This window comes from Oryx dammah, unplaced genomic scaffold, assembly GCF_014754425.2.
Source record: "Oryx dammah isolate SB20612 unplaced genomic scaffold, SCBI_Odam_1.1 HiC_scaffold_4, whole genome shotgun sequence".
Lineage (NCBI taxonomy): Eukaryota > Metazoa > Chordata > Mammalia > Artiodactyla > Bovidae > Oryx > Oryx dammah.
The window spans coordinates 27,377,800-27,402,568 of NW_024070188.1; the positions used below are offsets into that span (position 1 = coordinate 27,377,800).

Here is a 24,769-nt window from a genome sequence, read left to right on the forward strand (position 1 = left end):
AGCCCACACGCTTGCTTTCCGAGGAAGCACCTGGCTTGGTGTCTCAGTGTGGTTACTTGGCTGCTGGTGAAGTGGGTGGTGCTCACTCTCTCACCAGTGCCCCAAGCCTGGAAGATGCATTGTCGTATCAGGCATGTACAGCCCTACATTAGGAATGCAGGAGCTGGCTGTTTGCCAGATAAAGGGGATGCCCCGGCTGCCATCACTGTGAGCTTGCTGGGCTCTTAGTGCATCCGTTTTTTGCATAGAGCTCTGACTCAGAGTACCAAGTGTTTGTCAAAAGAAATGGTCAGGCACTGGTCGGCCCACTGCACCTCTTCTACGAGTGAGTGCTTCTGCTTAAGGACGTCAGCTCCCTTGGCTCGCTCTTTTTCTTGACTTCGTTTTCACCCACAGGACACTTGTCACCTCGTTCATGATAACTTGTGTGCAGGACGCATCCTGTACGTTTTGGAGGGCATTTGTGTTAAAGAGAACAGCAGTTATGCTAATGTCTTACTTTCCTAACTCTCCCCAGCTTCCACAGGCTTGCTCTGATGTTATCCTACTGGTTCTCATACTATCTTAATGAGTGAGGTTCTGTTACTTCCATTCCATCAAGAAGAAATCTGCTTAAATAATTGGTTTCAGGTAAATAGAGATTATAACCCAGGTTGACTGAAGTCATATTTAGTATAGTGTTTACTATATGCTGTGACTACCTCCATGCTGAAATCTGTATCTCAGCAAAATCTGTTGACTACTGTAGATGTTAAGTTTGATACAAAGTCTTCTTAGATATTTCCCAAGTCAAATAATGTATTTTAAAGCTTATTTTTAGCCATTTTGTCAGGTTGGAATTTCAAGCATGCCTTGCATTACTTAAGAACAAATTTGAACTGATTATATAATTATGATAGGGAATGTTCTTTTGAATAGTGAATATTCATTTTGCACAGAAATAGTAAAAAATGGCTTATTTAACTAATGTGCACTTAGAGGACATAACCTCAATCAGGAGCAGACAACTAAATCAGTTTTGATACTGAAGTGCTTGAATTTATTTGGGTACCCTGGATACAGAGAATTGTTTTGGAAAATCTGAGTGCCTAGGCCTTCCTCCTGGACAAAGAATGTTCTTATTTATAAAACCAAACTGCCAGCACAGATTGGAGCCTATTTAACACATACAACATAGTATCATTCCTTGTTATAGTGATGTGTCAAGACAAGGAACAGGGGAAAAAAAAGTACTATCTCTGTGTATAATTTGTTACTTTAAAAATATAGGCAAGCCAGGATACTGTTAATTAAAATAAAGACACATATGTTTGGTCAAGCTATTAGCCTAATATGAAAAGCAGATCAAAAGTGCTTGTAAGGTTTAAAAAAATTTTTTTAATAACAAAGTCATATAAGAATGGGAGAAATGTTGTAAGGGAAATTGGAAACTTAATTTTCCCTGTCTTTTATCAGAGGAGTTTTTAGATTATAGTTATTTTGAAACCAAAAAATTTCAGTTTAAAAATAGAAGTTAAGAAATAGGAACAGATTGGAGTTTGGAGGGAAAAAAACTAAAGCGAAAAAGAGAAATATAACAGGAAGTCTCTGAACAGGGAATACTTGTGTTCAGTTTCTTCTCAAATTTCCTCTGGTTTATGTAGACAACCAGATTGGTGAAGACTTGAACTGAGTTCAGAACAATGAATCTTCACATTCTTTGAATTGTGAAAATTTGATGAAAACAATTAGATGAAAGCTATGGATAAGTGTTCCCGAATACTGAACATCTGTTTGCATACACATTTGTTTACAGTTGATTTCAGGGGGTTCATGGACCTCAGAAAAACTCCTAATTTGAGAGTGAATCAGAATCACTCATAGGGGTTGTCAGAATACAGATGCCTCAAGCCCTGCCCCTGCCACCTCAGGCCTCTTGTGAAGGACCACTCAGGTTCAGTTATGATTTGAATGGTTGATTCCTGAAGTTGGGGGTAGGTATTTTAATAACTAGTGTTGGTCTCTAATTGAGAGGTGTGCTTGTGTGATGGGCTTTTGTCTGCTGTAAGCGTCTCAACTGGGCTGAGTCCTCAGGAGGTAGAGCTCAGAGTCCTGGTTAGTAGCCTGTGGAGTTCGCACCACCCCAGGCCTGGTGTTGAGATCTGTGCTGAGAGGTGCAACCCTATTGATGGCCTATTCAGCTCTTCTGGGTCTCAAGCTACATCTTAAAGAAGAGCCTCATGGTTTGTTTTCAGAATTGTAGCCAGTGGTTCCTCCCTGTTATTGATTTTTATGTCATTTCATTTGTAAAGTGCTGGTTCTGTGCTAAATGCTAAAGCATTTAGCAAAAAAAAAAAAAAAAAAAAATCATAGCTTCTTGAGAAGCTGTGTTTATTCTGTTAGAAGTCATCTCTTCTAGGCTTCTGCCTTGTCCACAGTCCTGCTTTATGTTTACATTTCCTCAGCCATGCACCATTAGTCCAGCATCTGAGTTAATTGGTAATGTTGCACTCTCTAACTATGCACTTATGGAATCTCTACAACCATAAAATTAGCAAGTGGACCCATATACATAGTCATCAATTCACAGTAATTGGTCAGTTATATAGACGGTGGTTAAAATAGAGAATAGTATACGCACAGCCCATTTGAACTTAAAACATGCAAGTGCATTTGTTGGCCAATCTTTTGCTGTAAGTATGTCCCCTTGCTGGAATCCTTGCAAAAACCCGTTTGAACTGTATCACCAACCATTTCCAGTTTTGGTTTCTTAAGCAGAGCAAGAATTTGACACTTCCGAAGCAATCTGAGTGCAGAAAACCTCTAGATTTTAGTGATTCTGTTATTTTTTTTTTACAGTTACTTCACCCATGCTTAACGCAACAGTATTTAAAAATAGCACCTAGCTTTTTCTCGACTTGGTTTCTATAGAAAAGAGAACCCATTTTCTTTCTGTGTACAGATTTCATCATTTTACCTAAATTTTAACGAAATTATGTAATTTCAGTAGCTTGTACAACTGACATAAACTGGTTTGGGAACAAATCAAATGACTCCTGGTAAAAATATGACTAAAGTGGTAGCAGCAGGAGGGCACAGCTAGAGAAAATACTGTCAGTCCATCTGACAAGCTGGTGTTATATAGACAGATTAAGAGTGCTTCTGCTGTAATATATGTTAAAGAAAACGAAACCTGCACTATGTCCTAAAGTATGTTGGAGTTTATTTATAAGTGAATTCCTACAATGAGGAATTCTGTTACTTTTAAGAGGGTCTACACAGCGTTGCTGTATAGACTGAACGAGTAAAACTAGATCAGGTCAATTATGAGCAGAAGGTCAGTCTCTGCAAGGCTTTGTGGGATCAAACCCCAAGGCAAACATAGTTTTCTCCTTTGTGCTGTGCTTAGTTGCTCAGTGGTGTCTGACCCTGCGACCGCATGGACTGTAGCCCGCCAGGCTCCTCTGTCTGTGGGATTCTCCAGGCAAGAATACTGGAGTGGGTTGCCATGCCCTCCTCCAGGGGATCTTCCCAACCCAGAGATTGCACCCAGTTCTCCCACACTGAAGGTAGATTCTTTACTGTCTGAATCACCAGGAAAGCCTGTTTTCACCTTTACTGAAGCATTAATTTTTCTGTATTTAACAAAATTTATAGTAACAAATATTTATAGTTTCAAGGCTGCATGCCAATAATCTTTAGAATTATGAAAATAAACTTTCTATTTTATAGAAAAATTTAAACCTAACTTTATGATTTCAAGATATAGACTATATGCAGATTTAACTTAAAATTTATAACCAATATGTAGATATTTATTAGCCTTTTAATATAGTAAAACATGTTAATTTTTTACCTTCATAATCTCTAAATATTTTTATTGGAATATAGTTGATTTACAATGTTGTATTAATTTCTGCTGTACAGCAAAGTGAATCATTTATATATATATATGTATTTCCACTCTTTTTTTTTTTTTCCACTCTTTTTTAGATTCTTTTCCTATATAGGTCATTACAGAGTATCGAGTAGAGTTTCCTGGGCTTTACAGTAGGTCCTTATTAGTTATTTATTTTATATATAGTAGTGTGTATATGTCAATCCTAATCTCCTAATTTATCTCTTCCCCACTTTTCCCCTTGGTAACCATGTTTTTGTTTTTGTTTTTGTTTTACATCTGTGACTCTTTTTCTGTTTTGTAAATAAGTTCACTGTTATCATTTCTTTTTTAGATTCCACATATAAGTGATATTATTTATTTGTCTTTCTCTGACTTACTTCACTTAGCTGTGATAATCTCTAGGTCCATCCATGTTGCTAAAAAAGGCATTATTTAATTTTCTTAATGGCTAAGTAATATTTCATTGTATATATGTACCAAAACAAATGTTAATTTTGAATGAAATATCTTAAATTCTCAACAAGCTTGCTTGCTTTCAAAATGCTTTCTTGGAAACTTCCCCGGTGGTCCAGTGGTTAAGACTCTGTGCTCCCAATTCAGGGGGCATGAGTTCAACTGCTGGTCAGGGAACTAAGATCCTGCATGCCCAGTGGTACAGCCAAATAACAGACAAACCCATAACAACGGAAAAAAATAACAAAAACAAAAAACTCCCCAATGTTTCTTAAAGTTTCTCTCAGAATTCCTGCTAAGCTATTTGTCATCTCTTTTACTTGAATTTGAATCAAAGACATTTAAGTTTGATAACAATTTATTTCCACTGAAATAAATAAATAGTATTTGTATTTAGCTAGATTCAGATATTACTATAAATCCCTGCTAGTAAATTTCCCTACTTTCTTCCAAAGTAGTAAAAAAAAAAAAGTTAAAGTTATCCTTAATCCTAAGAATTCTATTATGTTCTTTCCTCGCTGACATTTAAATCAATGTAAAAATGTCTCTTGGAATCACTTCTGTGGGGGACTGCAAAAGAAGCAAAACACATTGTGTCCTCACAAGGCTTGTAATCTGGTTCTAGAAACAAGATTGACTCATTCGAAACAAATTATAACAAACATCTGTTGTTATTTAGTCGCTGCATCGTGTCCAACTCTTTGTAACCCCATGAGCTGCAGCATACCAGGCTTCCCGGTCCTTCACTATCTCCCGGAGTTTGCTCAAACTCATGTCCATTGACAGTGATGCCATGCAACTATCTCATCCTTTAGCACCCCCTTCTTCTCCTGCCTTCAGTCTTTCCTAGCTTTAAGGTCTTTTCCAGTGCTTTTCCAGTGCTTTTCCCATCAGATAGCTAAAGTATTGAAGCTTCAGTTTCAGCATCAGTCTTTCCAATGAATATTCAAGGTTGATTTCATTTGATCTCCTTGGTGTCCAAGGGACACTCAAGAGCATTCTCCAGCATCACAGTTTGAAAGCATCAATTCTTCGGTGCTCAGCCTTCTTTATGGTCCGGCTGTTACATCCATACAAGACTACTGACAAAGCTATAGCTTTGACTGTATGGAGCTTTGTTGGCAAAATGATGTCTCTGCTTTTTAATACACTGTCTAGGTCTGTCATAGATAAACCTATGACAAACAAACATCTGATTAGTTATACAATGAGAAGTATAAGCAATAGTTGCTGAAGCACCTGCTCTGTATAGTTTATTTTGTGTATCGTAGAGGCTTGAGTGATTAAGACATTCGGGAGCACTAGGTGGGACGAAAACGATCCTGACGAGTAAGTGGAATTCGAACTGACTGGGGAATAACAGAGAGAATTCTGGTTAGGAGGAAAGAGGCCTGGCCTGACACTTTAGGGACAAGATGCTCTCAGGAAACAGACTAAAGAGTAGGATCTGTTTGTGTCCTTCTGGTCTTTATCTGAGCATTTCCTAACTTCCTTGAATCTTGTCCTGGCAATGGATTGTCTTTGGTTACACTTCTTTTCTTTCCTTATGGGAGAATCTCCATAAGACCAATGGTCTGTTCTAGCCTATCATCCAATCCCTGATGCCATGGCCCGGGAAAGGGTGTGGGGATACATTTAGAATTATGATAGCCATCTTTTACCCAGTGCCTTTTAGGGACCTGTATCAGTCAGGATAGGATAGGTTATGCAGTAACGAACATCCTCAAAATTTCGGTAGGTTAAAAGAAAAAATATTTATCACTCATATAGTGTTTTCATTGTGGGTTGGTGGGAATGAGAGGCAAGATCTCATCTTCTTGCTATCATTCAGAGACTCAGGCTGCCCTTGTCTCAACTTAGATATACCATTGCCATTCATCAGAAAGGCTTAAATCTTTTCTAATCCTTCTGTTTAACTCACTGAATATTTGTCATGTATGACATTTGCAGAGCCACTGGAGAAATTTTTTAATGTGTTCCACATCTTAGGGATAAAGAATTTCCTGAGTTTGTTACCCATTGCATCAGTGAGTGTGTTAGTGCAAGACACCCATTGTGGTTTTTACCTGGGAATCCCTTCTAAGTTGCTATTGGGTAGACAATGGCTATCTTAATAGGAAAACTAGACATGGCGAAGATGAAGCACTTGAACCCGGGATGGAGGCAGCATCGTCTAGCAGAGTAAGGATGCAACGAGCAGCCTAGAGCCCTGCCTCCTCCTACCTGTGTGGCCTGTGTGTCACTTCAGTTCTCTGAGCTTCATTTTCTTCACGTATATTATTAATATAAAGGAGTTGGTCTAGATCACCCTTAAGTTCTCTTTGAATACAATGGTTCTCTGCTAGTATGAAACAAATAAAATTTAAGGCTAGAGATAGTTTCTGTCCTCTGAAGTCTGTAGCCTGCTTGTTTTTAAAGCTCTTCCTTGTTGGTGGAAGTTTGTTCTTCTTTGATGCAAGGAGGTGTTAGTCCTCCTTGCCTGTACATTTGAGAAATATAGTCAGAATTTCTCATCAGCTTAGATCGGCTGTATTTATTTGCACGATTTGTCCCCTTTAGTCTTGTTACTCAGTCTGATATGGAGAAAGGAGACAGGGCTGAGGTCAGATAACACTTGGGCAGTTTCACTTCTAATCTTGGAGAGTCCCACTCTTGTTTGCCAAAGAATTCTCAGTTCAGAGTCACAAAACCAGCAATAACTGACCTCTGAAGAGGTCTGCTTCCTTCAGCAATTCTTCATGTTCCCGAAAAGGGCCACTTAATGATAAAGACTGTAGATCTTTCCCTCCATTTAGGTTTGAAGCTTAAAGTGCTTTTGGTTCCAGAGTTGTCCAGCCAGCTCTCTCTCTGCCTTGTTTTATACTGCTGGCAGCCTTCCACAGATGAAAAAGAAACATTTATTGGGCTGGTTCTACTTGTCAGGCACTATAACTTACAGTGCACTCAGACAGAAAAATGTTCTATAAATATAGAATCATGTGAGGAATGTCCCAGAACCAGAGTCTTATCTCTGATTGCCAGCAGGATTCACTCAGGCTACCAGATACTATATCATAATCAAAAAGACCAAGGCCAGAGAATGGCAATATGGACAATATGCGACACAGACAATACGAAGATGACAAGTTAGTTAATAGTGAATGAACGTACACTTAAAACTGAGAAATGCATATATGCATACATACACACGTACAAGCACACATACATCTGTTGTGTGCAACCGATGGCTTATATACAGTGGGATGTGACAGCCTCATCAGGAAACTGATGATACCCTTGGACCGTGGTGTGTGATTTTTCTAGTGTCCTGAACCCACTTTCTTTTTCCCTCACGTTCACCGTGGCTGTCCTCCTCATGGTAGAGCACCTTGTCTTGCTTGCTCCATCCTTTTCCAAAGAAGACTGGAGGATACCCGAGCGTCATCCAGCGTCCCTGGCTGACTTTCAGGGACGGCTTGGGTCCCATCCATGTGTTGTGCCACTTGCAGCTGCTCTTCCCTGCATCAGCCTGCAGGGTGGCTACTGGATGCTGCAGCTCTGCACCTCAGATGTGGCCTCTGGGATGCATTTTTTTTGCCGTGCATCCCATCCCAATGCACTTGGTGATGCTGGGTGACACATTTTAATTCTTTGTAGTAATAAGATTCATGTCTTGTTGAGGCTCTGGAACTCAAACACTTTCCCTGTGAAACTGCTCAGCAGCACTGAGCTTTACCACTGACAGGCTGTCTGCTCAACATTGTGCCACAGAACCTTGTAAGAGGCTCCAAGGCTGAAAGGCTAAGAGGGCCTCTGCTTGTCTATGACTGCCAGCAGCAGGATCAGACTGAGGGAACCTGTGGGGAGACTTGTGGTTTGGCACGAGGTTGAGGACTCATGTGGGCTGAGAGCTGCTGAAGAGTCCTGGGTCACTTTATGGACAACCCTGGGACCTAGGTAAACGTGTGGGGAGTACGGAGATCTGCTGTGCAGGTGTGAGAGGAGAACCCTTTTTCCTCTCATGCCCCTCTTTTCTAGTTTCCCTTCTCCATTCTTCTCCCCACCCTCTGCTAACTCCACATCTCCTTTGGCTTTGGCAGCTACTCAGGATCCTAGGATCCTTGAAATGGGTTTATAGGGACCTTCCATCCTGAGATGCTAATATTTTTGAAACTGGTAAATCTTTGGGGGATATTAACTGGCTGGAGTTTTCAAACTAAAGTAAATCCATGATCTCATAACAGATTGATGTTGATTCAGATGATGTTAAGCTTCTAGGACTTTGAATCTCAAGAGGTGTAGGTAACTTATATGTTTTTAATGCAGTGTGTGTGTGTGTGTGTGTGCGTGCGTGCACATGCACACATACAAGGGAGGGAGAGAGAATTCTTAAAAATGTGATAGATGCTGTTTCCACATTCCTATTTTCTTTCTTAGACAGTCTTCTATACTTTTACCTTGTAAGACAAATGAAACTCTGCCTTCCTTTACATGGTTGATACGTAACCCTGGTAAGATCCATGATTGATGTTTGAGTGCCTACGGGGTATGCAGATGTTATATAGTTTCTCTGTCATGAAAACAAAAACCTCTGCATTTCACTCAATCTACTCCAGGAGTTTGGCTTCTCTTTGTATCGTCCTATGATAAAAACCTAAAATACATTATATGTTTTATTCTCTTCACTACCCCTTTCTGTGTATCAGTCTCACCCAGACGTGAGCTATTTTGCCACACACAGAAAACATAGTGAATTTAAAGATGTCAGTTTAAAAATGAAACCCAACTCAAATTTGGCATTTCTTTCCAACTTACCAAGATAACTTGGAGAATAAATCTAGAACTGAAAATTTATTCCTTCTTGTCCTTTTATTTTATTTAGAAAATTTTCTTCCTAAAAGTTATCAGGGCCTGCTTGAATGATAGTGCATTTTTTTCTTGTCAGAGTTGATTTCATTTCTGGTTCCCTTGCTTCCCAGCCTACACTCTGTGTAATGTTGCAGAGGCGGCAGATTGATGGGGAAAGGATTCAGAATGTGCTCTGGATTTGGGTTTCAGTATGTGTGCTGTCTGCTGCCAGAGACATTTAGCAGATGGACTTGGGGAGGTGGGACTGGGCCTGGATGAGGTGGGGGCCTCAGGGTAAGAAGCCCTTTATGAGCTGGGCTGGCTCTGCCTTTTCCATTTAGCTATTAAGACCCTGGGCCACTATGAAGTCTATCACAAGATAAAAGAGACTCAGCTTTTTGTTGTTGCTGTCTTTCACTTTCAGCAGTTTGATTATGATGGGTATGGGCGTGGATTTCCTTGTGCCTTTCTGATAGGGGTTTGCTGAGCTGCTTGAATCTTTAGGTTTATATCTGTTGTCAGATTTGGGAATCTTTTAGCCAATATTTGTTTCTGTACCTCATTCTTTCTCTTCCTCCACTGGGATCCCAATAACTGAGTGTTAGACCTCTTGATATTGTCCCACTGGTCCCTGAGGTTCTTTTCATTTCTTTTTCAAATCATTTTTCTCTTTGTTGTTCAGATTGGATACTGTCTATTTATCGTGTTCAAGTTCACTGACTCTTTCTTTGTGATATATTCTTTCTGCTATTGAGTCCATCCACTGAGATTTTTATTTTGGTTATTGTATTTTTCAGGTCTAAAATGTCCTTTTGGCTCTTTATATATCCTGTTTCTTTGCTGAGACTTTCTATCTTTCCATTGGTTTCAAGAGTGTATACTCCTCTTACTTCTTGGAGTGTTTCTGTAATAGTTGCTTTTCAGTTTTTGTCAAATAATTCCAGGATCTGCATCATGTCATTGGCAATTGTCGATTGTCTTTTCTCCGCACCAATTGGGATTTTCCTGATTCTTCAAAGCTGAGTAGTTTTGAGTTATATCCTTTCGTGTGTATAATATCATGGAGGCTTCTGTTGTTCAGTTGCTCAGTCATGTCCAACTCTTTGCGACCCCATGGACTACAGCCTGCCAGGCTTCCCTGTCTTTTACCATCTCCCAGAGTTTGCTCAAACTCACGTCCATTGAGTTGATGATGCCATCCACCCATCTTGTCTTCTCTTGTTCCCTTCTCCTTCTGAGTCTCTGAGTTATGTTTAAATACTATAGATAATGTCCACATATCAATATTTGTTTTTCCAGGTAGTTGAGCTGGTTGGGTTCAAGTCTCAAGTTCCAGCCAGCCTTTTATGAATTAAGATTTCACTATCAGTTGTCATTCTGTTTTAAAATTTTTGCAGTGTTCTTCGGATCTGTCTCACATGCATTACACCCAGTGGCCAGACTCGGACCCGGTGCAGGTCTGTCTGTTAGCCTGGTTCTCCAAGTCTTTGATCTGCTAACAGATGCACATGTGCATGCACGTATCTAGGAGTCTCGGGATGGGGGAAGGGATTTGTTCTAGCACGCCTTCAGATAAACCGAAATCTGTGGATGCTCACGTCTCATACAGTGATGTACTACCTTTGGCCCCCGGTATCCCCAGGATTCTGTATCCACAGATACTGAAGTGAAAGTGAAAGTAGCTCAGTTGTATCCAACTCTTTGTGACCCCATGGACAATACAATCCATGGAATTCTCCAGGCCAGAATACTAGAGTGGGTACCCTTCCCTTCTCCAGAGGATCTTCCCAACCCAGGGATTGAACCCAGGTCTCCCACATTGCAGGCAAGTTCTTTACCAGCTGAGTCACAAGGGAAGCCCAAGAATACTGGAGTCGGTAGTCTATCTTCTCCAGCTGCTGCTGCTGCTGCTGCTAAGTCACTTCAGTCGTGTCTGACTCTGTGTGACCCCATAGACGGCAGCCCGCCAGGCTCCTCCGTCCCTGGGATTCTCCAGGTAAGAACATTGGAGTGGGTTGCCATTTCCTTCTCCATTGCATGAAAGTGAAAGTGAAGTCACTCAGTCGTGTCTGACTCAGCGACCCCATGGACTATAGCCTACCAGGCTCCTCCGTCCATGGGATTTTCCAGGCAAGAGTACTGGAGTGGGTTGCCATTGCCTTCTCCATCTTCTTCAGCAGATCTTCCCAATCCAGGAATCGAACCAGGGTCTCCTGCATTGCAGGTGGATTCTTTACCAACTGAGCTATCAGGGCTGATATTGATATTGAGGTCTGACTGCATTATCTAGTTTCCTGTGTTTCTGAACCTCTGGCTAGAAAGGTTAGAGTTTAGTTACAACACCCTTCCTGTGACTATGTGCAAGTCCAAAGTCAAGCTGTTTGAGAAGAGAGAAAATACTCAACGAGGTTTTTCCCCTGCCCTCTTGGGGCCACAGCCTCAGATCAGAGAGGAGATTTCCCTTTCCTAAGAGTTTTAGGTGCTTGCAGACTCCTCTGTGGCTTCCACTACAGTGGGATTGCCTGGAGTTCGGGTGCTAGAATGGAGGGAAGGAAATACAAGAAGAGGGGGAAATAGGGGATCCTCCTACTTTCTCTGAGCACTAGGAGACCCTTGCCCCCTTGAGCCTGAGCTAGAGGGCCTCTCTGGAGCTCTTGGTCTGCGCAGATGTCTACCTCCAGTGTGAGACCACCTTGAGTGGGGACACGGGGGGGATGCCAGAAGGAAAACAGTGGTGCCCTTACTGCTGCTTCCTGGCACTTTGAATTCTGGTCTTCTTTCTCAGCCCCTGCCAGTATTTACTTTTCAGATTTCTCAAATAGCTGCTTTAGTGTGTTCTGTCCAGGTTTTATTGCTGTATTCACTGCCAGACACAGGGTGGGGGTGTGCTTACCCATGTTATCCAGAACTGAAACAGATTTTTTTTTTGTAACAAAATTTTTGCATGGGGAACCTGAATTTTAAATGTGTGTAACTGACCCTTACTCTTTCTGAAGCAGGACCCATTCTGAGAGAAAGATCAATGACATGAAGCTGGGGGGAGGGACCTGTGAGCTGCCACCCAGAGACTCTGAGAATCACACTTGAGTGAAGTCCTAGAAGCTATGAATATCCCAGGGCATCCCAGAAAGGCCGTGGCTGGTGCTCACACGCTCCCCGTGTGTCTGGATGTCTGCTCTGCCCAGGTCCCATTCTGTGCCTCCCCTTCCCCCAACAACTCCCCCAACTCCCCTTCTCCTTCTAAAAAGGAACAATTTCCTTCAATCTTTGTTTCCTGCCCGCTAACAGATGCTCTTAATTAGCACAAAATTGCTAAATAAATAGATTTTGCTTGTTTTGAGTTTGTTTTTTTTCCAGAAAGCTTAGGCGTTCCAACATTAACTCATTGCACACTCTCAGCGTATTGTTTAGTTTGAGTCAAGGACTCACAACCTTGTTCTTTTCCACAGGCACAACCATAATGCAGAAAATCAATTGTTAGCTATCTCTCACAACAGAAAATTGCTGTTTCTAAAACCTTTCAAGAGCTTACTAGCTATGGGGAATGTGAATTTGAGAGTACCGAAACTTGGCAAAAATACCCTAGACACTCTACCAATTACCATTCACAATAAAGAAACTGATCATTTAAATCACTTATCATACAATGTCATCCCCAAAGAGCTATAGCGTTGAGACACAGAGGAATGGACCATTAGACTCTTTCTTTGGTTTTTATTTCAAAAGAAAGTAAAAATATATATGTATGCTTGTCTAAAACTTGCTTGTACAACTGGTGGTGGCACTGTTGCTAGTTTGACAATTTCTGTGTGGCCTACGTGAGGTCATTCATGGGTGTGGAAGAAATGGCTTGTGAAGAAGGAAGCTGTTATGCCAAATTTCAAGGCAAAGAAAGCTTTTGCACAAGACAGAATCGATGATTCTCTTTTCAGGTCGTGGGTGGGTTTGCTTTTATATGTGTATATATATTTTAATGCAACCAGTTTTGCTTGGGGCTTATGGTCTTGAATTAATATATTTCTATTATGTGCATATGTGTAGGCCGGTAGGCAAAAGAGTATTTTAAAAGATTGCTTTATTTTTTGCATTATCTTTTAATAGTGAAACCTTGGAATTCAGTTTCTTTGGCTTGAAAGAATCATTTTCCTTTTTCCAGAAACAAATTTGATGGTGAAGTCATAAATTATAAAAATATGTGAAAGCCTCACGGTTGTGCTTGTTGCAGTTTTAGAGCCAGATCCATTATCTCTGTGCACCGACTTGGGCTGACTCAGCAATCGCTTTTTACCCTTTGGGAAGAGACTCTCAGATGTCTGCAAAATAGCCCCCAAACAACATGAGTTAGCTGTGTATAGAACCCTTTGCTTAATGTTAATTTTTTGGAAATTTTTTCTCTATAATCAAACCATTTCCCCTCGTTAGAAGAAGCCAGTTCACTTTGCAATGCGTGTTTCCTGGAGGAAGAGCCAGATAAATCCTTCGCAGACAAAAGTGGGTGGGGGCTGCTTCGTTTCCTCAGAAATCTGGGTCCCTGCCTTTCCTGGGATGCTTATCTCTGTTGAAGGAGGTGCTCCTTTGTATGACTGGCCTCGTGGTTTCTGTATGGGGCAGGACCATGGATTGCAGAGGAACTGAGCAACCCCCTGGCTCCACCCTTGCAAGGGCTCAGGAGCCTGACCACTTCTCTGTGGCAACACATTGTGTAGGCTCCGTTTGACACTTCAGCTCAAGCCTGTTGGGGACAGATGAATCTGCCCCAATCCCCAGTGACAATACCTCCACCACCTTCTGCTTAAGCTGCTCCGTTACTGATCTGAAGAGGAAGTGGAGGCAACAGAGGGGACCAGGAATCTACCTTCCCACCCACTGGGGGTGATGGGGGTAGCCTTGTCTGGTCACTTGATATTTGGAGCACATGGATAACAGTGTACTTTGGCATTTAGGGAGTTGTTTGGAGAATTGTTTCTTTTTAAAAGAAAAAAAATTTTTGTTTTTGCCTTGTTGTAGGAAACAGTGTTTTAAGGTGCTCCAAGAATTCTGTTTGTGGGATTTCTTTGTTGTTGTTGTTGTTTTCTTTGTTTGTGGGATTTCTGATGGACAAATATTGATGTGTGCACTGGAGAATTAAGACAAATGATAATTGAAAGAGATGATAAAAGCTAGTGGTTTCCTTGGGGAAATAATCACAAATTGCTGTCAGGCTGATTCCAATGAGAATATTACTTTATGTGAAATGTTTTTTAAACAGCTCAACCAAAGCATTAAGCCAGAGCACTTCTGAGGGCATCTCTCTGCTGTATATTTCTGTTATATCCCCACCTGAGACCCCTCAACTTATTCACTGTTCCAGTTCTCGCGTTTAGCTTTGCCATGGTCAACACTCAGTGGAACTGAGAATTATCAGATAGCAAGATGGATATAACTTGTGGATTCTTAAGATAATTGTATAGTTTTATCATATTGAGTCACTCCCCCCCATAGATTCACTATTATTGATCCAGAATGTTACCTTTGTGTGTTAGCCCAGGTTAAGTGTGTTAGCCCAGGTTATGTTTAAAGTGTCTCTTTAATGAGAATTTTGGGCTTCTCCCATTGGAGACTGCTTCCCCTGATCTATATTTGTATTTTCTGGCATTTGTTTTGGATTGGCACTTGGATCCTTCATCTCTCTTGTAACACCATTGTGCCTATAGAGATTTCAGTCAGAGCTCTTGCGGAACTTTGTTGCATTGATTGGTTTACACAGCTGTGTCCTATATTAAATTGTAACCCAGATCCTGGCACAAGGCACAAATGACCACTGAATGAGTGAGTGATTCCCTGGTCAAGTCTCAATGCCTCTTTCCAAAGGATGCTGTGCGGGAGACCTTTCACTTGCCTTTCCAGGTCCACTCTCCATCTCGATCCCCTACTCCGTGCCCCAGTAGGCTGACCTGTGGACCAACCACAGCCTCCCGCTTCTTTAGCTTCTCCTTCCATTTGACAGTTAGGGTGAGTATGTACTTTCATAGGGTTGTATGTGATAGGGTTGGCTGTATTTCTATTAAACACCTTCTCCATACAGTTTCCCTCTATGGGTTCCACAAATTCCACCCCCCTTCCCTGCTCCTTCCTGCTCAGTATTTGGAAGGGCTCCCTGGTGCTACCAGCTACAGGTATTGCATTACTCCTTATTGATTTCCTAAACTCTTTCTTCATGAGGAACGCTGGGCTGGATGAAGCACAAGCTGGAATCAAGATTGCTGGGAGAAATATTAATAACCTCAGATATGCAGATGACACCACCCTTATGGCAGAAAGTGAAGAAGAACTAAAGAGCCTCTTGGTGAAAGTGAAAGTGGAGAGTGAAAAAGTTGGCTTAAAGCTCAACATTCAGAAAGCTAAGATCATGGCATCCGATCCCATCACTTCATGGCAAATAGATGGAGAAACAGTGGAAACAGTGACAGACTTTATTTTGGGGGGCTCCAAAATCACTGCAGATGGTGACTGCAGCCATGAAATAAAAAGATGCTTACTCCTTAAAAGAAAATTTATGACCAACCTAGATAGCACATTAAAAAGCAGAGACATTACTTTGTCAACAAAGTTGAGTCAAGGCTATAGTTTTTCCAGTAATCATGTATGGATGTGAGAGTTGGACTATAAAGAAAACTGAGCACCAAAGAATTGATGCTTTTGAACTGTGGTGTTGGAGAAGACTCTTGAGAGTCCCTTGGACTGCAAGGAGATCCAACCAGTCCATCCTAAAGGAGATCAGTCCTGAATATTCATTGGAAAGACTGATGTTGAAGCTGAAACTCCAATACTTTGGCCGCCTCATGTGAAGAGCTGACTCATTGGAAAAGACCCTGATGCTGGGAAAGATTGAAGGCAGGAGGAGAAGGGGAAGACAGAGGATGAGATGGTTGGATGGCATCACCGACTCAATGGACATGAGTTTGAGTAAACTCCAGGAGTTGGTGATGGACAGGGAGGCCTGGCGTGCTGCAGTCCATGGGGTCGCAAAGAGTTGGACACGACTGAGTGACTAAACTGAACTGAAACTCTGCCTGCACCTTTGTAAATAGTCTCTCTACTAAATTCTTCCCATCGTATCCTGCTGGGACCTGACCGACATTTCCCAACTCACCCAGATGACAAAGTTCTTTGTAACCTAGATATCATAATCTGTGTCTCTTGCATTATTTCAAGTAAACACTCTCTTCTAGGATGGTCTACAACCAAATCAGGGTCAGATAGAGCAGGGGTCAGCAAGCTCCAGCCTTGCAGGCCAAATCCAGCCTGCCAGCTGTTTTTGTAAACGGAGTTTTATTGGAGCACTTACTGTCTTTGGCTGCTTTTGAGCTACAACAGGTGATGTGGAATTGCAGCAGAAACTGTATGGCCTGCAAAGACTAAAGTATTTGCTGTTTGACCTCTTATAGAAAAAATTTACAGATCCCTGATTTAGAGGAAAACCATAACGTGAAAACTTCATTGTTTTCATCAAAAGGCTCCTGGTCAGGCACTAGGGTACTTGTCAGGATCCCATGAGACTGACGTGGGGAGTTTGAAACCCCAGGCCTGGACAAACTTGCAGGCAGCTTTGTGTTGCTGTGCTGACAGCAGCAGCAACCTGGAAAATCATTCTTTGTCATTAGATGCAAAAGGAGTGTAACCAAGCAAAGCTAAGAGGCATTTGTACTTAAATGTGTCCGTAATTTATGATTTCATAATTAATAATTTCCCGGAAAGAATGGCTTTCCCTAATGTTTCATCATTTCTCTATCAAGCTTATTTTGTATATATCTGTCTCCCCCACCAGACTGTGAGTGCCTCTCAGGAAGTTCTGGGTTTTATTCATATGGGTGTCAACTAGTGCCTGGCACAGAGTAGCTGATGCTCAATAAATATTGTTTGACCAAGTGGTAATCAACAACTAATTTAGAGACGGAAAAAAGAAATAGGGGGGTGGGACTCATTAACTGGGAAGATTTATTACTTAATGTTCTCAGACTCTCTCTGGCTGGAGTCTCTGCCTCCTCAGCCTTCATAAACAAGAACAGCTATATGAAAAGCCTATTTCCTAAGAAAAGGTGCCCCTCAGGGCAGACTGACTATATAATTTGCAGGGTTCAGCACAGAATAAAAATGTTGAGCCTCTTTTTAAAAATTAAAGTTTCAAGACAGTGTCAGCACTGAGACAAACACAAGCCCATCTAAGAATGTACAACTTGTGTGCCTATGAAACTGGCCCTGTGCTGAGGATTCCTGAGGAAGAGACAGCCTGTGGGTGATCGGTGAGGGTTCTTTCGGTCCAGAGGACTGCAGGGTGCTCTGCCACTGTCTGTCTGGCTGCTGAGACTGTGGACTCTCAGGACGTGGTACAGTGATATGAGTCTTATAATGCCTAACCTGGAACAATGCTTTATCACTTACATAGTGTCTGCGTTTATCTCAGACCCACATGCCAGAGTGTACTGTGCTTCCCCAAGCACACACACTTGGCTTGACACTGACGAATCAGCCTTGCCCTTCATTCTTTCTGCTTTCTGTTTAATCCCAAGTCACCTAGGCCACCCCATTTAGGGGCAAAAAATATATATGTACTAAAGTGCCCCGTTTCCAAGGCAATGCCAAAGAATTGTACAAACTACCGCACAATTGACTCATCTCACACACTAGCAAAGTAGCACTCAAAATTCTCCAAGCCAGGCTTCAATAGTACATGAACCGTGAACTTCCAGAGGTTCAAGCTGGATTTAGAAAAGACAGAGGAACCAGAGATCAAATTGCCAACATCTACTGGATCTTTGAAAAAGCAAGAAAATTCCAGAAAAACATCTACTTCTGCTTTATTGACTATGCCAAAGCCTTTGACTGTGTGGATCACAACAAACTGTGGAAAATTCTTCAAGTGATGGGAATACCAGACCACCTGACCTGCCGCCTGAGAAATCTGTATGCAGGTTAAGAAGCAATAGTTAGAACTGGACACGGAACAACGGTCTGGTTCCAAATCGGGAAAGGAGTATGTCAAGGCTGTATATTGTCACCCTGCTTATTTAACTTATATGCAGAGTTCATCATGTGAAATGCTGGGCTGGATGAGGCACAAGCTGGAATCAAGATTGCTGGGAGAAATATCAATAATCTTAGATACGCAGATGATACCAAACTTATGGCAGAAAGCAAAGAACTAAAGAGCCTCTTGATGAAAGTGAGAGAGGAGAGTGAAAAAGTTGGTTTAAAACTCAACATTCAGAAAACTAAGATTATGACATTCAGTCCCATCACTTCATGGAAAGTAGATGGGGAAACAATGGAAACAGTGACAGACTTTATTTTTCTGGGCTCCAAAATCATTGCAGATGGTGACTGCAGCCATGAAATTAAAAGACGATTGCTCCTTGGAAGAAGAGCTATGACCAACCTAGATAGCGTATTCAAAAGCAGAGACATTTCTTTACCAACAAAGGTCTGTCTAGTCAAGGCTGTGCTTTTTCCAGTGGTTATGTATGGATGTGAGAGTTGGACTATAAAGAAAGCTGAGCACTGAAGAATTGATGCTTTTGAACTGTGGTGTTGGAGAAGACTCTTGAGAGTCTGTTGGACTGCAAGGAGATCCAACCAGTCAATCCTAAAGAAAATCAGTCCTGAATATTCACTGGAAAGACTGATGCTGAAGCTGAAACTCCAATATTTTGGTCACCTGATGGGAAGAACTGACTCGTTGGAAAAGACCCTGATTCTGGAAAGATTGAAGGCAGGAGGAGAAGGGGACGACAGAGGATGAGATGGTTGGATGACATCACTGACACGATGGACATGAGTTTGTTTGAGCAAGCTCTGGGAGCTGGTGATGGACAGGGAAGCCTGATGTGCTGCAGTCCATGGGGTCGCAAAGAGTCAGACACAACTGAGCGGCTGAAGTGGACTGAGTGGCTGAAGTGACCTGAACGGAAAGTGCCCCAGTACTAGTCTGTTCAGATGTTTCTTTTTGGGTGACAGACAGTTCTTGCCATAATACCTGTCTTAGTCTCCTCTGGCTGCCGTCACAAAATACTACAGACTGGGTGGCTTGTAAGCAACAGAAATTTCTTGCTCACTGTTCTGGAGGCTGGATGTTCAAGATTAGTGTGCCAGCATGGCTGGATCCTGGTGAAGGTCCTCTTTGAGGCTGCAGATGGCTGCCTTCCTGCTCTGTCCTCACATGGTGGTAGGGCCCAGGGAGCTAGCGCACTAACCCTATTCATGAAGGCCCCACCCTCATGATGTAAGCACCTCCCAAAGTCCCACCTCCTAGTATGATCACATTGGGCATTAGGATTTCAACACAGGAATTTTGGTGGTGGGGACACACCTTCAAACCATTGCAACATCTGATTGGAGAATAATGTGTGTACATGATCCTTGTTTTGTCCCCAGAACCCTTCCTGCAAAGTGGTTAAGATGGGCTCCTGAACCCCACTTTATGGTGAGGAAGGGGGCAGGGGAGGGTTGTATACATGAATGATCCCCAGAACCCTCCCCTGCCCACTTCTTCACCACAAAGTGGGGTTTGGGAGCCCATCCTAACCACTTTGCAGGAAGCTCTGTGCCAAGACTCCCAAAGTCTTTCCTCACATGAGATGTTCACCCTGCCATCTGCTGGGGCTTCTCCTTGCCCAGGCCCCTGCCCTTCCCCATCCTACACCCTGCACCGTACTCTGTCCTTGGGATCATAGTGAGTCTCCTGGAGGTTTCCAGTGGTAACCACTATAGGTGGGGAACTTGAGCTCTAGAAAGGATTTCATGACTAGACCTTCCTTTTGACTGGAGGTATCCCCAGTTTTGATTCTTCTAGATCACCACTACTTTCCTCCAACCCTTCATCTACTCTACCCTCGCCACAAAAGGAGGCTTAGGGTTCTGATCACTCTGCTCCTGGGGGCTCCTTGCATCTTCTGCTGAAAGTTGGAGGTTGTCTTGCAGTGCTAGAAGGCCACCATTGCCAGCCCTGGTGGTGCAAGCTCCAAGGTCTGTTGGCAGATGCATGGGTGCAGACAACAAGGGCACTGAAGTCTGGAATACCCAGTGGCGCCCCTTCTCCTCCCCCTCATTTCTCTCTGCTAGGGGCAGGGGGTACCCAAGTACCCTGAGGATTCAGGTATTATGGTGTCATGAACACAGAACAGGCCCTTAGGAGGCACCTATTTCTGAAGCTGTAACCCATAGACCGTGGAGGTTTTTTCCACAATGGGGAGAAGCTCCAGGTAATACAAAGCTGCAACTGAGAGAGCCTGATGGGGTCAAGTGGAGTTTGCCTTTGATCCAGAAGCTCGAGACAGACATCCCATCTGGCTTTTGCAGTTTCCTGCTTAAGTTGGTAGCTGGGCTTTCTCAGGCCTCATTTGTCTCCCTGTGACTGATGTGGCCTTCATGACAGCAGCCCCAAACCACCTCCCTGCTGCTCAAGAGCGGCCGTGTCTGCTTTGCAGGCTGCAAACAGTCTTACCTTCCTAATACTCTGCACCCTTCCCGCCCCCACCCTAACCTCCTGCTCCTTTTCACACTAACCTATGTTTTCTCTTCGCAGGGTCCCCGGTGGCAAATAGACCTCCAGCCTTGGGCAGGCCCTGCTCGCTCCCTGGATGAAGAAGCCTTGAGGTTCCTGAGATACATCAGCACCATTCAGGTTGTGTTTCAAGCACAAGTGGGTTTGGAAACTGTAAAAGATGCCAGTTGCCCCCTTTAAAGGATTTGTCAATAAGGGTCTGGGAAGTTTCTCAGTGCCTCCTGATAGATGCTTGATAGGGACAGTTTCTGAGGCCTTACTGCTTAAATATATCTGCTCACCTAAAGGCAGATAATAGGTGCCTTCCATCTGCTTTGGCATCTTATCCCTTCCAGGAGTATCATCACCCCGAGATGTTTTAATGATTCATTGCAATGTGTTTTAAAGATCCACTTTAGAAAATTGCTTTGGGAAACCATTTGAAGTGACAGATTCTTGCCCTTGAGTAGGCAGTCCAGTGTGTCACAAACCAAAATCATCATCTGGAGATTCAAGTCCCAATTTGGAGAAATCTGCCTTTTCACTTTTCTGCCACAGAAGGTTGGCAGACAGAGTCGCGTTAGGCCAGAGAGCCAAGGAGACTTCGCAGGCAGTGAGAAGAGAAGCTAATGAATCCGAAGGCTCTCTGTTCCTGGGCCCTTTAAATCATTACTGAACACCGCCTTCATCAGTGACTTAACACATTGTGGCAGCTCCTGCCTGGTGCCCCGAGTGGGCAGAGACCCTTAATTAAGGAGAGTCCATGGCTCTTGACACATTAATCAGGAGGTTCCATTCTTCAGTAGCCTGATCCTGAGGAAAGAGAGATGGAAAAGGAAATCAAGGCCTGAGGGAAACTTCGCCCTGGACTGAGAGTGCTAGTAAATTAAGAACTCAGACCGCCTGTGAAGCTGCAGCCCCGGAAGCTGCACTGTGGAGCTAGCATGGTACCGAGGGGTCCCCGGGCCTTTTGATCTCCCTTCAGCCCACTGGCTTTTGACATCCCACTCTCTCTGCCCAACCTCACTGGCGGCCAAGCCCATTTTTCATCCATGGAGGAACATATATTTCTGGAATTTTAGAAGGCTAATTTAGGGGTAAAAAAACCCTTCATTTCTCATATGATGCAGTCAGACAACCAGAGATTTCAATACTTGTCACCTAGACATGGAAGTAAAAGCTTGTTGAATTCATCATGAGTAATGGGATGATAAATCGGTCCCTGTGCTTTACATAATTTCATCTTATTTTGCTGCTGCAAATTAATTTGGTGGACTTACACTGACTTAATTAAAATACTGAAGTTTTAATTTTATAGTTTGGTTTTACATAAAGAATAAGAAACTAGACCTCTTAACTGTGACTTTAAGAAGCCCTTAAAAGCCCCAGAGAAATGTGTTAAAAGTATGAGTTGAACTTGAGAATGGTGGGCTTAACTCCCTGTCCCACCCCCACACACAAAAATTGACCATGTGAAAGCCTCGAAATTCCATTTTACATGTAATTCAGGTTAATGTTCTGTAACTTATAAAAGGCATATTAACTTAGAAGAAACTCCTGAGGCATGAAAGCATCATTTCAAGTCCCTCTTCAAGTTTTCCCATGAGTTATGGACTGAGGGAAAAATTCTTTTAAAAAAAGCATCCTGTGATGTGGTCTGATGTTGTGATCCTGGGCAATTTATTTTGCTTTCTGTTCTGACTGTTCTGATCTTAGAAAGGAAGAGATTGTATCAAATTATTTCTAAGGTCCCTTCCAGCTCCACGAGCTTTTACCATAAGACTGGTGTAGAATTATTATTAACCAAGTATTACTGCAGAGAAGGCAATGGCACCCCACTCCAGTACTCTTGCCTGGAAAATCCCATGGACGGATGAGCCTCATGGGCTGCAGTTCATGGGGTAGCTGGGAGTGGGACATGACTGAGCAACATCACTTTCACTTTTCACTTTCATGCATTGGAGAAGGCAATGGCAACCCATCCAGTGTTCTTGCCTGGAGAATCCCAGGGACAGGGGAGCCTGGTGGGCTGCCATCTCTGGGGTCACACAGAGTCGGACACGACTGAAGCAACTTAGCAAGTATTACTGAGCACCTACTCTGTGCCAGAAATATAGGCCTTGGGAATAGTCTCTGCCTTCAAGTGGCTAACAAACTAGTTGGGAAGGTAGATAAATGGACTTATAATTATTATTCACCTTGAGGAGTATAATAATAGAGATTTCGTTGTTGAAGCTCACTAGAAGGCTTTGTATCCTCTAGAAGGCACTAGATAAAGTTCCAGACCTCACAGTGGTTTTGTAATCAGAGATCATTTTACCAGCTAAGTCCTGTGCTTTTGTGTGCTTCTGAGTCACTAGCCCAGGAGGTGGGAGCTCGTCAGAGATGACACTAACTGGTTTAATCGGAATCCTACTAACCAGTGCTCCCTCCCCTTTTCTCTGTAGTGCAGAGCTTTTCAGCTGTGTTAGAAGCTTGTGCCTCTTTTAGAACTCATCTCGACAATGAAAGCCTACAAAAATGGCAGAATATTAGAGTCCCTATTACCTAAAATTTTCACAGTTAGCAGTAGTGAGTCATAATGGGCAAGCAGACAAACAAACAAACAAACAAACAAACAAACCCAACAACAAACCAAAAAAAACCTCTGTAGTTACTTGAGCAAATTCCACCTCCATCCTCTTATGCTGGGCAACCCACTCTAGTACTCTTGCCTGGAAAATCCTGGTAGGCTGCAGTCCATGGGGTCCCTAGGAGTGGGACATGACTGAGCGACTTCGCTTTCACTTTCATGCATTGGAGAAGGAAATGGCAACCCACTCTAGTATTCTTGTCTGGAGAATCCGAGGGACGGAGGAGCCTAGTGGGCTGCCATCTATGGGGTCGCACAGAGTCAGACATGACTGAAGCGACTTAGCAGCAGCAGTACATATATATATATTATATATATATATATATAATATATATATATATATATTTCCCTCAAATCCATATTCAGGCTTGTACGGCAAAACTTAGCATTTGATATGTTCATCACTGATTTATTCATTCATCAGTTCAACAGACATTTGTTGAGTACTTGCTCTAAGGAAGATACGGTGTTAGGCACTGGCTGGGATGTCAAACTTCAATTAAATACCGCCCCCCACCCCCACACTGGTAAACAGCTAGGGAGCAAGAGAACTGTTGTTCTTTAACAGAGTGGACAGATAGGTGGGTAAGCTTCCCCAGGCCCAGGGAGCTTGGGAACAGGAGCGCAGAGCATGGGACAGTGTGACATTAGACTGTGGTGGGGAAGGTGCCCGTGGACTTGTTCATTGTGGTGACCTTAAAGGTGTGGTTGGGGACTTGCATTTTTTAATGAAACACCAGAGGATATGGTATTTGGTTAGAGTGGGCAGAATATCAAATTCAGTTTTAGTAGGTATTGTTTTCTGGTGTGAAAGGCTGTGATTGCATCTCTGAGTTCTGACATAGATGATCTGCTGCTAAGAAGAAATGGTTAAATCATAAACCCAATGCTCTGTTCTAAAGGAAAGCTCCAGATTCAGCTTTTTATGGCAACCCCCAAACCATATGCCTTCAGGAAGCATGGTTTGCAGTACAAAATTAATATAAGTAACAGTTGCTGTTTTTTTTTTTTAAAGTATATTTTAAAGTCAACCTATCTATCTATCTAATCATCTACCCATCTAACTGTTTCTAAGAATGACGTAAGAACCTATGGCTCTGGAGATTCAGATTTTGCACATTTATTAATAAAACCATAGTTTCTATTATATTTACTGCTACACACACATACACACACATTCACACTCACACAAATTTGGATAAGAGCAACAGAAATACAACTCTTTCCTTGATATTTTACCTTTCAAAATAATCTATTACATTAACATACAATTTGATTATTGAAGTGATTCTTGCCAATGTACCCAAAATTTAAGGGCTGCCTTTGCCAGATTCTGGTTATGAGTTGGCAGAAATGCTATTCAGGCTTTTGGGATACAAAATGAAAGGAAAATAAATTAGATCTCTTCAAGTTAAATTAACTAAAAGGCATTTCAGGAAACACTTTTTTTTTCTTGCAA

The 24,769-nt window shown here is 42.4% G+C and overlaps 1 protein-coding gene across 1 annotated transcript in view; it reads left to right on the plus strand.

Moving 5' to 3' along the window:
* Positions 1 to 24,769, plus strand: part of METTL24 (methyltransferase like 24) — a 124,109-nt gene that overhangs the window by 17,307 nt on the left and 82,033 nt on the right. Inside the window, exon 2 of the mRNA XM_040238507.1 lies at positions 20,721 to 20,819. Coding sequence (XP_040094441.1) covers positions 20,721 to 20,819 — 99 coding nt within the window. The remainder of the gene's footprint in view (positions 1 to 20,720; positions 20,820 to 24,769) is intronic.